The sequence below is a fragment of the Anser cygnoides genome, chromosome 21 (genome assembly GCF_040182565.1).
Source record: "Anser cygnoides isolate HZ-2024a breed goose chromosome 21, Taihu_goose_T2T_genome, whole genome shotgun sequence".
NCBI classification, from domain to species: Eukaryota; Metazoa; Chordata; class Aves; order Anseriformes; family Anatidae; genus Anser; species Anser cygnoides.
Window position 1 is genome coordinate 6,023,382 of NC_089893.1, and position 15,591 is coordinate 6,038,972.

General features: G+C 48.6%; 1 protein-coding gene across 21 annotated transcripts in view; it reads left to right on the plus strand.

Annotated features, from left to right (window-relative positions):
- The window catches only part of GRAMD1B (GRAM domain containing 1B), a 135,153-nt gene that overhangs the window by 64,684 nt on the left and 54,878 nt on the right, over positions 1 to 15,591 (plus strand). Inside the window, exon 1 of one of the 21 annotated variants that reach the window (XM_066981322.1) lies at positions 4,571 to 4,810. The exons of 18 other annotated variants lie outside the window; for them this stretch is intronic. In XM_066981322.1, the coding sequence (XP_066837423.1) occupies positions 4,788 to 4,810 (23 nt within the window). In that variant the 5' untranslated portion in view covers positions 4,571 to 4,787. Of the gene's footprint in view, positions 1 to 4,570; positions 4,811 to 6,091; positions 6,618 to 14,623; positions 15,029 to 15,591 lie in introns of those variants that run through there. 2 more of the 21 variants (XM_066981332.1, XM_066981326.1) reach the window with 2 other exon arrangements.

Sequence of the window (15,591 nt, forward strand, 5' to 3'; positions counted from 1 at the left end):
CTTTTTCCCCCGGTGTGCTGCGGGGCACCTTGCAGTGGGATCATGACATGTCCTGGCACCTCCCATCTTGGCTTATCCGGTGCCTGGCTATGAAAACAGGAGCCCTGCTTGTTTTCTCCTTGTTGCCTTACTGAGAGCCAAGGGGAAAAGTAATTAACCTGTTAGCAAAGCACATGAGCGCAAATGATGCTAGAATGCTTCCTGGGAAAGCATGAATCACTCTGCAGGTAATCAGCTAGTGGAAACGTGGGACGTAAATCAGCGAGATGTCTGTCATTCTCCTGGCACCGAAAGGCTCCTGTTTCTGTACTGCGAGTGGAAAGTCCTCAGATATTTTGGGGTGGAAGAGGTCATAAAGCACCTGATTTACTTGTTCCATCTCGGAGGGATTGTGCTTTGCTCACGGGCTATGACTAGAAGATGAGCGAAGCCAGAAAAGATGCCCATGTACAGTACTTCAGAGCTGGTGTTTTGAGATTTCTGTGGCTTGTGGTGGATAGCGATCCCTGTCTCAGCAAGGACTGGCAGAAGTAATGGCAAAGGGGAAAAGGACAATGGGGTAATGCAGAATAACTAGCTGGTGAGTGAAATTCTGCTGAGTATTAAATGCTGTCACGTGAATTTCAGTAGTGGCCCCTGCTTCCAGCTCTTACCCAGGCCCTGGCAAGGGAGGTGACACAAGAGGTGGTACAAAACCGTGTGGGAATTGCCCCCTCCTTGCGGTCTGACCGGATCGCGGGAGAACACCGAGACCTGGTTCGTTGCTGCCTGCCACCTCGTGCAGGCACTCGTGTAGAGCACTGTCCCATCTGGACAGCAGCATTTGGTGCTTCTTTCATCCGAGCTGGAGATCAGAAAGAAAACTTGGCTTTTTTTTTTTTTTTTGTATTCCAGCTTTTTTTTTTTTTGTATTCATGTGGCCTTGAGAGTTTATAGTTAGTTACAGGTCAGGAAAATATCCGGTCTTTTTTCTAAGTCCTTTTTTCCTGCTACTCAGAATCTCCAAGTCTTTCTTCGCTTTGAGAAAGTTCTGCGGGGTTTTTACTTTGTTGCTGTTTTTAGTGTTTGTGTGTGCTGTTTGACTTCCTCATCCTCGCTGGCGTGGAAGCAACCAGAAACCCCCCGGGAGGCCGTGTTTGTGGTATCCTTGCTCTGGACCAGAAATATTCAAAAATGTTACTGGCGATAGGCCAGGATCCAAATTATCTTATTTACTCCGTGTTGAAGTTGATGGGAATTTTTGCTTGTGGGGAGAGATGGGATGAGACAGGGCAAACAGGCACCACGTCAATTTGTTTTATTGTTATTTGCTATTTACATGTAGTAACTGCGTTTGTAATACTTGCAATCAAAAATGAGGTCCCTTTCTTAATCATAATTCTATTGCAATAAGGAAATAATTTGACATATATTTTACAGCTAGAAGGGAAATTATGAACATCTGATCCAACATCCTGTACGAAGGGCAGTCATTGTGAAAATATACATATGGCTCCATGTGGATAAGTCAAATACAAACAAATACAAAGAGGAAAGGAGATAGGTATGAGAAATTAATTAAAAATGGGTTGAGATGGTGGGGGGAAGGTGATCAGATGATGACTGGGGTATGGAAGGGAGATGAGAACACAGCACTGAAAAAGATGTGATGACGAGTCAACAAATGGTAGGAAATAACTGAGGGAGGGGTGAAGGTGGGATAGAAAAGGAATGGAGAAGAGGAAGGAGGAAGCTGGTGTAGAGAAGTGTTGCTTAGCAAGAGGCAGATTGGCTTTTGGCATGGGCACAGGTGGCAGGCAAAGGGCAACGAGAGCCACAACTGCAGCACCAGGTGGGCGAGAGGAGAGGACAGTGGCTGAAGAGAGGCGGCTTACGAGGCACTCGTCCCCAGTGCATGATCCTGCTGCTCTGGTTAAGCTTTGCACTTCCGAGACTGCAGCTCCGAATGCTTCAGATGGCCTGCTGTTGAACTCGGTGTTGGTTATGTGAGGTAGGAGAGGCCATGGTAGGTGAGATGTAAAGGAGCCAGCAATATCATCGTGTTTTCAGGGGGTTGTGATTGTTAATGCTGGCCAAAAAGACGCCCACTCTCAAATTTGTTTTCAACTACTGTGCTTGTTCTTAAAAAACCATCAAAACAAAAGTGAAAAGTCATGTTTACACTATTTCTTTTACTATTTTTGCCATTTTTACCATTCATGGGGAAAAATAAAAAAAAAAAATGCCAAAAGAAGAATGGCTTGGGAAAGTTCTTTCACATGCAAAACCTGGTCATCAAAGATCAGCTGTATTCACTCACAATCCACAACCCACTGCCATTGAAGATATTACAACAGTGTAATGGATGTCTCGTTAAAACGTGTAATGTCACAGATGAGTGAAAAGGCACAGAGCATATTGCCTAGCTTCAAACCAGAGCTCTGTGGCAGAGCCAGAAGCTGCTTTTGATCTCTTCAGGCCCCGATTCTGCCCGTGCTGCTTCTCTGTTTTCCCATTTTCCTGGTGTGCGGGATAGATGCTCAAGATGGAGTAGGTAGATGACTTATCTGGAATTCAACGTGCGTGTGACTAAGTATTCTTGGTGCTGCAGAGGTGGACAGGGTGGCTGTGCATAGCCTACCTCTCTTGATATGTACATATGCTCTTTTGTTACCCTGTTTAAATTTTAATATCAGTCTTTTCCCCGGAGTGGTTGCATGCACAGGATGTAGCAAAAAGGCAAGGGCTTGCCTGTGCAGTGTTAGCTGGCCCGGGTGGACCAGTCAGGTGAATGCAGAACCCAGGCTGTGCCCAGCAGTGACAGTGGGCTCGTGCCTGGGGCTCTCCAGGGATGGTGGGCGACCCACGGGCCTTTCAGCAAGGCTCCTGCTAGGAGGCTTTCTGAGAGCAGATCCCAGCTGAATTGTGGCAGTGGTGGCAGCGTCTGCCACTCCGATGCACCTACAGACACTTTCTCCTTTGAAGTGGTCGATTTCCTTTGATAATTTCCTGACCTTCACATTATTTTAAAAAAAAATACATGATTGCTTATCTCTTAATACCTTTCTTGCCTGAGCTTTGATTTCCAAACATGTGACTGCAGCATTAGCCTGTCCCAGATTTGCAGGTCTCCTGACCCATTTTACAGCATTGTGATTTGCTTCCCTCCTTGACAACCTGCAGGCCACAGCTGTGCGCCGTTTCATGGAGGGAAGTGGCTCTGGACCCGGGATGAGGCCAGGCCAGGCGGCTGCCAGAGGCTGGACCTGAGGAGGGTTGAATCTGAGGCTACATGGGGATGACATTTGAATCTCTCCCCCACCCTCTTTGTGATGTTTGGAAGTGCATGTGCCCAGCTTTATGGCTAAGTTGGCTGGGAATAAAAAGGCATGCTGCAAATTTTACGTCCAAAACAAACCCTTCAAGCTTTTGTTTCAAACATTTGCTTTAAATCTTTGTGCCTGCCCCTGCACAGGCCGGGGGCTGGAGGATGCCCTGCCATGGCTGTTGCACTCATCAGCGTGGCACTGATTGATGGAACAAGCGTTTGGGGAGCTGCTTGCATGGAGTTATTAGCACAGAGATGAGTTTTCCATTTTACACCTCCCCAGAATGACATTTCAGTGTCACCTGCACAATTTCTGAACCACCAGCCGCCTTGCTGTGTTCCTGTTTCCTTTCATCTGTGATTTTGAAATGCCTCTGGGGTGCCCAAAGCCCTACAACAGTGATTTCCAGCTCAGTTCAGAACTGGAAGTTGGCTTCTGTCCCTCTGTTCACAATTCAGGAGCTTCATTCACAAAAAAAAAAAAAAAAAAAAAAGGCCTGGTGCTGTTCTTGAGCACCATGCAGAAGCGCATTTATTGCTTCGTGGAGGTGATGTGGGCATCACGTTATCGCTGCCCTCTGCTATGGAGGACAATGTTCCCGGAAAGCAAGAAAGCTTTGTAGGGCAGAAAGGAGCCTTGGGACTTGTACCCACGGTTAGAGGGGAGCAGAGGGGACGTTAGGGGTTTATGGGGGTGATTCTCTATCATTCCCTTCTGACATAAACTGTAGACAGGGATAGGGTCTCTCTAGGTGTGGCCCATGACTTTGTAAAATAATGACGATTAGTCTTAGGAAAGTTTTAAGCTGCTATTATCTTTTCCCTTTCACCTCACTGCTCTCTTTCCTCTGTCACTGTTGAATTGTGCTGAAGGGCGGGAGACGCTCAGGGTGCTCGGAGTGTGGGGGGGGGGGGGCTGTGGGTTCAGCCTTTGACCCCCCCCCATCATTTCAGGGCATCATTTCAGTTACAGGGAATTCCTTAACCCATGGCCTGGGGGCGAAGCACAGCACCCCTGGGTGCCAGGCCGGGGCGCAGCAGCGCGCGTCCCCCTCCCGCACCCTAACTCGCAGCCCCCCCTTGCGGGACCGGGGCCGAGGACCCCGGGGGGGGCCGTGGCAGCCCCCTGCCCTCCTCGGGGGGCTCCTGCCCGGTCCCCCCGCGGCCGGGGGCGGGCCGGCTGCCGCCGCACATGCTCAGCAGCAGCAGCAGCAGCAGCAGCGAGGGGCGGCCGGGGCCGGCCCTGCGTGGCGCTGCGGGTGCGGGGAGCCCTGCACCGCTCGGGGGGGCACCGAGGGGACCCCGGGGGGGCCCCGGGGCCGGGAGACGGCCTCGCCCCGCCGCGGGGGGCTCGGTGCATGGGGCTCGGCGCCGGCCGGGGGGCGCTGGGCGGCCGGGGCTCCCGCACCATGTCCTGGGAGCTGTGGAGCGAGCAGCGGGCAGCCAAGGACGCGGGCAGCGGCGTGCGGCGGCCGTACTGATGAAAGGCTTCAAGCTCGCCTGGTAAGAGGGGAGACGGGGGGGGGGGGGGGGCGAGGATGCCCCTCGCAGCCCGGGGAGGAGGCGCCCGGCTCGGCTGCGGCATCGCCGGGAGGCGCCCGGGGGTCCCGGCGCTGCGCCCTGCCCGCAGCCGGCCCCTCTCTCCCCCCCCCCCCTTCTCCGGGGGTGCGCGGGGTAAAAGCAAACGCGGGGGTCTTCCCCCAAAAGAAGGGGGTGTGAGGGCTCCTGTCCTGCCTGCGCCCAGCGGCCTCTGCTCGCTGCTCCTCTCCGCTGCTGCTTTGGGGATGCTCCGGGGGCTCGGGGCTGGGAGGGGAGCTCCGGGGTTCCCGGGGGACCGAGCCGCTCCTGGGGTGCTCCCGGCGGTTTTGGGGGAGAACTCGGGGGGTTTGGACAAGCAGGCAGTGAGGGAGGATGTGTGGGTGCAGGGTGATCAACAAAGCTGCGTGTATATCAAATGTTTGCATGGCAATTTTTTTTTTTTTTAATAGGGGTACGTATCTTGCAAGGGTGGGTAAATATAGACATATATAACGTATGTGGGTGATTCTGTGCATGTAACGTATCTAATAAACTCGGTCGGCAAAGATTCGTGTAAAATCTAGAGTATGTCAAAACTATTTAGCTGCAGTAAATAGTCTCTGAATTATTAAGATGAAATCAATTTCATTAGAACTTTATCAGATGGGAATGGTTCCACGGTGGAATGTGACTTTGTGATTTGGTTTGAAATTGCAAAGTGGATGACAAGAAGGACACGAAGGCCTGTTTCTTTTTCTTAATCCTTTTTTCTCTATAATGAAAAAGGAAGCAATCGCAGGAATACCAGCCTCTCCCTGAAGTCTGCTGTTTCACATCAGTTCAAATTTAGTACTTTGAGATCCTTGCCTGTAAAGTGTGAGAAAACAGTGAAGTTATTTTTCTTGTTTGCTTTTATTTATTGTTGCTATTTTTTTCTGTGAAAAAAAAAAAAAAGGCACTACAGCACAGCACTAGGAAGCATCTTGTACTGAGCCCCAGGGGACGGACTAGAGCCAGGGATGACTCAATAGGTCATCTCTTTTTGTAATTTCTGTAATTTTGTCTTTTATTTAATTACAGTTAGAGCCTGTGTGTACACAACCATATGCAACATAGGGTATACAAAAAGCATAACTATTAGCATTTGAAAATCATACTTAATCCCCCCCACCCCTTTTTTTTTTAAAAAAAAAGTCCAACTCCTGCACTGATTTGCTGCTTCATGTGGTATGCTGTCGGGCTGACGGGTTGCATAATAGCTCAGCGTACTACCGGGAAAGCTGAGCGTGTGTTATAAATGCTGGGATCGCGTGCATCTGCAATAACATGGCACCCTGCTGCATTCAGCTCTCTGCCTACCCACGAGCAGCGCCGGATGCGTTTGTTACTCGTGTAACCGGAGCACTTTGGCGCACCCGGTTCCATCGCAGCGTTTATGGTGCTCAGTGTCGGAGCCGCTCCGTTAATCTGCTCGGACTTCAGAGCTAAGCGAGCGAGGCTGGCAGATGCGGGAGCTGGATGGGGCCCACCAGATTGCTGACGTACCGGGTGGAGCAGTCGCGGTGTTTCGGCAGGTGACGCTCTCCCCTCTGGGCTGCCTCTGCCGCGGGCTCCTTGCGAGGTGCTCGGGGCCCTGCGCTGTCCTGGCTGCACGGGGTCAGGCAGCAAGCGCAGTGGTGGACCCGAGCAGCTCCCCTGGCTCTCCTGGAAACATGGAAGAGTGCTAACGAACCCTGCTTGTCCTGCATCCTCAGCACCCCCCTTCATCTTCCTCAGAATCCCGAGGAAACAGGTGAACTATTTGGATTTCTTGCCTAATTTAATAACAGCATACAGCATCTTGAATCTTTGCAGTGGTTGTTCTGTTCCTCCTAAAGGATGTCTGGGATGTTGACACAGAGTTTTATTTACTTTGTTGTGCTGCAATGTCCGGGCACCAAAGGGTGAGTTAAGGATGTTGTTCAAGCCCTGGGTCACCTCTGTGCATGTTTGTCACTGCTGGATGCCTCGGTGTGGTTCTAGAGGAGCACGGGTCTGAGCACAGACCCCCGAGTTCTCTGCTGTTTGTCTTCTTGGTTACGATATCTTGGTGTGGGTTGTGTGGCCTCAAATACTTGTAATGAATTACTTTATGGGGTTAGTATTTATCTAAGGAAAAAGGCACGTCAAACAGATCTGTTGGTCCTTGCTTTGGAAGCGGTGATTGCAGTCCTAGATGGCACTGCTGGGGTTAACGCAGGTTTCCTTACGGAGCAGCTCTCAGACAGACACACACGATTTCTGTCTGTACCAGGAAGGGCAGCAGCACAGGGCCAGAACGCTGCCAGCAGGAGCAGCCCTCTCTGGCCGCGAGGACGTGCGCATGCTCTCGCCTGCGTTTTGACCCCTTCGGTTCGTGTGCTGAGCTGCACGAGGTGACATTGTGCATTTCGCGGGGGGCCCTCCGGCCACCCCCGAGTCTCGGTGCGAGCCTGTTCTGGCGCAAGGCAGCGTTGCTGCGATCTAACACAGTGTCGTGCGTTTTTGCAGTCCACCACCTAATTTTGCCCAAAATGATCTCATCACCATCTGGCGCCGGATCCCGGCATAGCTGCGTGCTACGGAGTCATCGGGCTGCCACGGAGCGCTGCGGTACCGCAGGATCCCGACGTGCAACTGTCACAGCGTCATGACATCGGAACCGGGCTGTATCGTGTCATGACACCAGGCCCTGATGTACCAGAGCAGCGTCCCACTGCTATGGTGCAACATCCTGGTACCAAAAACGATAGCACAGTTCCCTGGTACATTGTTATCGCGCAATAATGTCCCTTTGTCTTGTCGGGGCCTAGTGGCTTGCTTCCACGAGTCATTTTCATGTCACAACATAGCACTCTAACACAGTCGCATGTTGCGACACGGTGTTGTGACAGAGAACTTTTGCTCTCAGCCTTATCTCATCGCTCCTTAGCATGCCTGTAACAAGCCAGGCCCTGAGCTTGGAATCTGGGAAAGGCAGGCACTACGACAGGGGGACAGGCTCTCCTTCCCTCGCAGCGCTGCTCGCTGATATTGTGCTCCCTTGTCAGCAGTTTGGGAAGTTCCTAATCTAGCATAGATGGGTACTGCTGTGGATCTTCTCCGAAAAATAAGAATCAAATGACTAAAGAAGTCTTTCAGGGACAAAAACAAGCTGGTAGCTGAACTTGATAGCTCAGCTTGACATCCCATCACCAGGATGCTGAGCAAAACTCTGCTCTCGGGAGTTTTCTTCTTTCCAAGTTCCTTCTGCCTCGCCTGTGCTCGTCTGTTGCTTGGAATATTTCTGAGTGCAAGGACCTGCTCTGTGAAGCCTACGGAGAAAATAAAGGCCAAAGGCTCTACCTAAAAATAAATCTGTAATTCATTTTTCTGCTAGTGCCTGTGGGTGAGAATAAAACCTCTCAGTGTTCCAACACCCTACTTATCTGAAGGAAGGATCTATTATATAGTTGTGGGGGTGGGATGGGAACTAGGTAGGGTTACAGAACAGCAGAGCTAAAATTAGCAGTTGTTTGATGTCAGGGAGCAGTGAAGATTAACGTTAGGCGGTCTCAGTTATGCATGCTGTAAGGCAGCCACTTGAGGGCTTCTTTGTATGCAGACCGGGAGGGACACCTTCAAGGGGCTCTGTCAGGGCCTCGGTGCTGAGGGGAGGAGAGGAGAGGGGCTTCATCAGCCGTCGTGACAGTCCTGTGTGGCTTCGTCCTTAGTCTAGTTCTGCAACTTCTTTGGAGGCTGAAATAACAGGGTAGGGAAGCAGAGAAAGCAGGAATGCTTCTCTCAGTTGCAGAGAATTTGTACTTGCTGTTTTACAGTAACCTGACAAATGTGGGTTTTGGGTGTCCAGGATTCTCACCTCCCTAATTACAGAGTGACGTGATGCTACATAAACAGTTTTTAATTTCATATCCATACTGCAGAGGCTTAAAGAGCTACCCGGTGCAGTGAAAATGAACTTAGTTCTATCGCAGTGCAAATTAAAGGTGAATTTTAAAATCAGTTCTTCCTCAGATTTTTTGGAGAAGGCTAGGAGGAGAGTTCAGCTGGCATTGCATAATTGTGTCGTTGTGCACATGTGTGCGTTTGACCTTCACGTTACAGGTTAAACTGTCATGTTTTGGTGTGCTCTGTGTTCACCAGGTCTTTTGCCTCTACCTCCTTTTTTTTTTTTTTTTCTGTGCTTTTTATTCAAAAGGAAGAAATAGATGCTGATAATTCCCCCCCAACAACTATCAAAGCTGACCCACATGCGTGTAAGTTATAAATACGGCTCTAACATTTGGAAGCAAGAAGCGTTCCCTCTTTATACATTCTGCAAGCGGATCTGAGGAATCAGAACGTTCCCATTTGCTGTCGATGCAGTGGGAAGAGGGAACCATATTAATAGGTCAGTGTCTTTCCCTGCCTCCAGAATATTCTGAAGACTTGACCGAGCCTGTGACCATAAAGCACAGCCTCTCTCCTTTCTCTCAGCAGGAACAAACATTGTGATGGGTCAGGTGAGTCGAGGAAGAACTTTGAACAGTGTTGGTAGATCAATTTTGTAAATGGCTTCATGGCACAATAAAGTGATTAACGGCAGGTTTGGTGCTAATTTATCTGGGCTTTCCAGGAGTGGGAAGTGATAGTAAGCAGTTAAGAGCCTAGTCCAAGTGCACTAATGTCAAGGAAAAAACCTGCATGCAATTCACATGGCCAGACTGTACTCACAGTCAGTAACCGAGCCAGAAATAGAACCAAGATCGGCTCATTTCCAGTTTGTGTCCTGCCCTGCACATTGCCACGCTGAATTAATACCTTCAGTGGTAATATGGTATAAAGTACAAGTGAAGTGACTATTTTAGTAAAGAAATAAAATAAATTACAGTGTAAGAAGACTATTTGAAGAAAAACTGACTGAGTCATTGTGAAACCTTTGATCTGAGATTTGGTTTGCTCTAGTTCTGTGTGATGATAGACTTGCAGAACCTACCCTTTAGTGTGTCTTTGTTTGTTATGTGGTGTGCTTTTGGCATCGGATTCTGACTAAAAATTGGATAAACATCCAACATTTTATCCTCCAGTATATGTGTGCTGACTGAAACCTCTCTGAGGGCAACGTGACGTACGCCGTGAAGATGCTGCGCCTTGCAGAGCTGTGCTGCCAGCACCCAGAATCTCTCCCTCAGATTTCTCCTTGAGCTTCAGATTATTTTGGCTAATTGAATCCCAAGCGTTTGTTTCATTCAAAAAATTGCCTTTTCTGCTTCTCAGATGGTAAAATCAGCTTGCTGTCTGTGTAGTCCTTCAGCAGCCTCGCAAATGTCAAGTGAAGGGCAAACTGCTTAGAACCGTTCTGCAATTCTGCCGCCGCTGCTCGCTCAGGGCCTTCAGTTGAGATGAATGAGGCTGCAGCGTGGCTTCTCCAGAGAGTCTTCTCCTCACGTATGCAGGAGGAAAAAGCATGGAAGGAGGTAAATGCAGTCACGAAGGGGTTATGGATAACATTTAGCAGGTACTGGCTAAATTGGTGTGCTGTTTGAGTGCTCGGTCCCTTACATGAGAAGCAAGGTCCTGGCTTTTGCAGCTGGAAGTCGGGAGAGGCCAGTTTTATGCCTGGATCTGTCCCTGCTGTGTCACGATCACGCCTCTGCCCCACTTTTCCTGTCTGCAGAATGGGGCACGCCAGTCCGCTCCTCCCACTGAAGCAGTTTGATATTTACGTGTGGCAAGTGCTAGAAGGGGCATGGTGAACGCTGTTCCGGAATTTGTGTGTGATTCATCCTGCCTGACTTAATGGTTCTACTGAAGTAAATGGAAACGCTCATAGATTTACAATTTCTGCTCGATCAGGGTTATTCTGTTCAGGAAGTGGGCAAGGTCAAAGCCTGAAATAGCCAAGCGTTGCCAGCAGAGCTCTTGTGGCATGGTACCAGCGTCCCGGTCAGATCTCTTTTGGTTAATCACATTTGCCGACTGAAATTCCCCTTGGGAACAGGAGTCTTCTTCGCTCCGTGCTCTGAGCTGGTTAGTGGTGTTCCTATGGCCTACTAAGCAGATGCCAGGCTTATTCTTGAATCTTTCTTTGCATGCCTCTGATTTCAGCCCTGGGTTTGAAGTGCAATTTAATGGCAGACTACCATTATGTTGGCAATTGATACTTATTACGCACGGTAACTGTTAATTCCAGTATTTTGAGTCTGGTAAAAGTGAATGGTATAAATTGAGGTATAATAGCAATAACAGCATCCAAGTATAAAATATCCAAGTTCAGTAAACAGTACTTCAGACTAAAACAAATGTTCTGCATAAATTGGTAGCTTTTCTTTTCCTTCTGCAAGTTATTTGTGCTCTTTCAGAGCCACGTGCTGAAGGCAAGGTGGTGGAACCTTCTCTGAGCTTCTGCTTTACTGAAGTTTTCCGTTGGGCCAACTTTAGGTCTGTGCTGGTGTTATACTTTCCTTTTTGCGGTGGTTTTCTCTTTATAACCATTTTTCCTGACAGAATGCTGTCTGGCTAGCCAAGGGACCTGGGGGTAGGTGTTCTGCCTTTTTTCAGCCAACATCATGTGATGGTGTCACAGCCACTCTACACATATGGCAAGGGAGCAGAAAAAGAAGGATTTTTGGATTATTTATTTTTATTTTTATTTGGTGGCAAGAGGAGATATGTATTTGGGGTATATATTTTGAATAATTTCAAACCACTTGGAATATCAGGTTTGGAGAAATGTGGTTTGACCACACCTAATTTCAGGCCTTGGAACTGGAAGGAGGAAGATGGAGGAGAAAACAAGTTGAATGAAAACGATTTAGGGGAAAAGAAGGAGGTATATATTCAGGAGTAGCGAAGATGTGGTAATGTAAAAAAAAATGTCCACGTATGCACATAATATAAGGCACCAAATTAGCTGTGGGGGGAGGAGGAAAAATGACTTGTTTATCTTTGGTGTAGAGAACAGCTCGCTCTTTAACTAGAATCATTCTTTAAATGCAATACCCAGCAAACAAGCCTGGCCTTAAATGACAGTAGGAAGAGATGGTGAAGTCCAAGGATTCCAGAGGAATCATTTGGAAGGTTTCATTCCTCTCTGGTGTAGTGATGATACACAAAGTGCTGTGAATTAAAAGGCTTGCCCTGGAGACAGGCATTTTAGAAAGCTGGTGGAAAGCTAGAGCTGTAATTTTGGTGTATTTCTGACCCTTTACGAATAGAAATAAAGCAGATACATGGGTCTGAAAGAAGTATTCTTTGCTTATGAGGAGATCGGGTACTGTGGGTTTGCAGCCCTCAGAACTGCCATTTATTTTTTTTTGGATCTGTCAGCAATTAAGAAACAGTGTGGCGACATGGTGGCCTTCACTCTGACGTACATTTTAGGAATGAGGTTTGGGAGATGAACTGTTCCTTATCTTTAGGCCTTGAAAGAAGGTTTGTGTCTGAGAGCTGGAGCTCGGAGTCTGACCAGAGCTCAGTGGCTGGGTCAAGGCAGTGAAACTACAGCATTGCTTCAAATGCCTGTAATATTATTTTTCCAAACTTTCCAACAGGACGAACAGGTTCCCCATGGATCCTTCTGAGTTTCAGGTTGACAACAGGTAATAGCAGAACTGATTTTGGAAGTGGATCTAAGATTGTGGTGTTTTACAGTGAGAGAGGGTCTTACAAATAAGTCTTCACTGCGTTAGGAGATTTTCATGCGCACCCTAAGAGACCATCTGTGTCCTGCAGAGTTTCCAGCCTCTAAGGCCAAGACAGACAAAGGGCAGAAGAAAGGAAGTGCTAGTAGTAGCCTTGGTTTGCAGGTGAGGCACAAAGACGTTAAAGGCTGTTTTACAGTTAACATTTATTAGAATAGATGTACTAGAAAACTTCCCTACTGGAAGCTTGGCTTAGGTGAGTAAAAAAAACGTAATAGCTTAAAACAAACTGTATTGATAAAAGCTTGAAAGAGAGCAATCTGTATTGATCAGAGGTGCAAACCACCCTACTACATCCCCTGCATTTCTCACCCGTGACTTGCCCAAAGTCACAAGTTGAATCCAGATTGCCCCAAAGCAACCTATATCTATGTCTTGTTTGTAAGGGTAAATACCATAATTGTAGTAAGGACGTTTATTCTTTGAAGGATCACAACCCAGATTCACAGTCTTAAAAACTTCAGATGGTTTTAGGTGGAGCTTTGCAAGACTTCCCTCATGAATCTCAGAATCATCAGATACGTTTCACTGGAAGGCTTTGCAACTGACTGCTAATACAGCAAGGCAAAAGAACTCTCTAAATCGTGATGCTCAAAAAGCCGTAACACTTACCCAGCTGAACGTAGACTTCTAAGGACTCTTGTATCACTAGGAAACAGCAGTAACCAAAAAGTTACTGAACTGGGTTGCTGCCTATTAGGAAAATGATGGAAAGCAGAATTAAGAGAGAGAGAGACTGCAATTGAGTCATTGATCCGTGCCTCTGCCAATACCACGCAATTCCTTGTTTTGCCTTTATTAATGGTTACCCAATGCTTAGAAACATGACAAGTGGAAAGGGTTATACCGCTTCTCTCATTCTCTTGACTGCAACGACTTGCCTTCAGCCTAGTTTTTTCCCCTCCATTTACTTTCATCTCATTGTTCATTGTTATAAAATCTTTTAATACGGCTTCCCTTTCTCCGTGGTATTTACATTCTTCAAATATTTGTTGACTACTTTGCTTTGTTTACCCTTCAAGTGTCTTTTCCAAAATGAGCCTCCTGAATAATGTGATGTTTTTGTTGCTTTCCTTTGAGCTTACTCCTGTGCAAGAGCATCTTTCTGATTATATGGCACCCCTGCAATGAAGTTCCTGGTAGAGATTAACTGATCGTTCACAGCAAATACTTCATCAGCTTCCCCAAGCTATGATTGATCAGACTGTGCAGCTCTGAATCACATTAGTCTTTGCTGCTCCTCTATCATACTGCAGGAGCACATCTCATTTGCTTTGTGCTCGTACCCTGCAGACCATCAAGCTGCGCTGCTTTCCTGCTTTTTAGTTCTGTGGCTTGATGCACACGCTCTCCTGTAGCCCTGTAATGCCAGTTTGGAGTAGGTACAAGAACAGTGGCAGGATATTCTGCATGCTTTGCCCGGAAGAGAATCAGTCACAGTCTGTTTATTTTCCTTGTGAGACAGGCTTCTCTATGTGTGTGTATCCAGGTTTTTCTGTGCATGTTGATATACACTTTCAATATGAGTCACATTGTTACCTTCTGCATTTTCTAACCTTTCTGTAGAAGATGGCCTTTCAAAGAGCTGATACTTGGAAATACCCATGTGTTGAAGGCAAATATTTTTCCTGTTGCTGGCTGCGCTGCCTGCTGCTGTGTCGGGGAAGTAGATAGTTCGTGTTGTGCCTGGGAAGGCTTGGAGAGGCTGCCCGGTGCCTCCGCGAGGCGATGAGTCGGTGTGTCCGTAGAAATGACTAAGTGTTCAGAGGAGAGTGCTTTGTGGGAGTAGGGAAGTTGAATTTAGAGGTGGTTAGGATGCTTAGGTCAGTGCTGACTGCTCCTTTGTCGTCACAGAAGTTCTCCCTGGTGCTTTTTACAGCGGGGAGCACAGGGGTGTTTAAAAAAGCGTCGCCCAAGTGTCCCTGCGACGAGGTGTGGGATGCCAGGGATGGGCAGGGATGCGGCGAGGCTGTGCCGGGGCAGCACATCGGGTGGGTAGGAGCAGGGGAGGACAAAACTGAGGAAGCATTGAGGAAGCTCCTGGCATTTCGGAGCTGTCATCGGTGCAGAGCAAGGAGCAGCCAGGGTTAACCAAGCGCTGGTGATGTGGGCTGCGGGGCATTCTTAAAGAGACAGTGGGTGCTCGGCGTTCCAGTGGGCAGCAGCCGGCTCGGATGCCAGAGCTGGTGGCAAGTTGCAAAGAAGGCTTTGTTTCAGCCATGCCAAGCTGTTATCAGAGCGGGGAATCTTTCCGTCAACCACTTTTGAGAACATAAAATGCATCGGAGCAGGGAGATTCGTGTGCGCTTTAACGATCTCTCCCCCAGCAGAACTGCTTCTGCCTGCAGCTTAAATGGTGGTTTCGGAGCCGGGGAGCAGAGGAGCAGGGAAGACACGCAGCTGCGCCCCGGGAGATGCGATGTGCTAACAGGTGGCGATGCGAGCCTCTAGCTCTCCGTTTGCCATCTCCCAGGCAGGCAGGAGGACTCTCCGGCGGATGCAGGTTCCTTTGTGTTTGTGTTTGTGCGCGCCGAGGGGTCAGGCGGTTCCTCGGGAACAAGGATGCCCTTGGCGCAGTGCGGGGCTGGGATGGGGAAACAGAGGGTTTGCCTGAGAGCAGTCGGGATGGAGGGGCTGGGGCTGGGAGGGGAGAAGCTGAGCGAGACTCCTGTGGAGCAGCATGTCCAGGCTTCGTGGCAATAAGGGCTGGACTGGGTGGCTGCTTAGGGCTGGTAGCGGGTTTGTGGGTGAGGCCAGCGGAAGACTGCAGGAATCTGAGACCATCCTGGAAGAAAGGGTCAAGCAAGGTTAAGAAAGTCAATTAGTGAGAGTGGGGATGAATCCAGTGTGTCTGAGTGGGTATCAGGAGAGGAGGATCAGAGGTGGTTCAGGAGGGATGAAAGCAGGGATTGGGGAATGCTTTAGGAGGCTGATTTTGGTTGGGATATAGGGGTCGGAGCAGTGCTGACAAACGGGGAAGCTGCTGTAATTGCAGTGGTATTACATGACATAGATGCACACGCTGTACCAGCCGATGCTGGAGAAAGATCGCACCTTTTTAGTCCC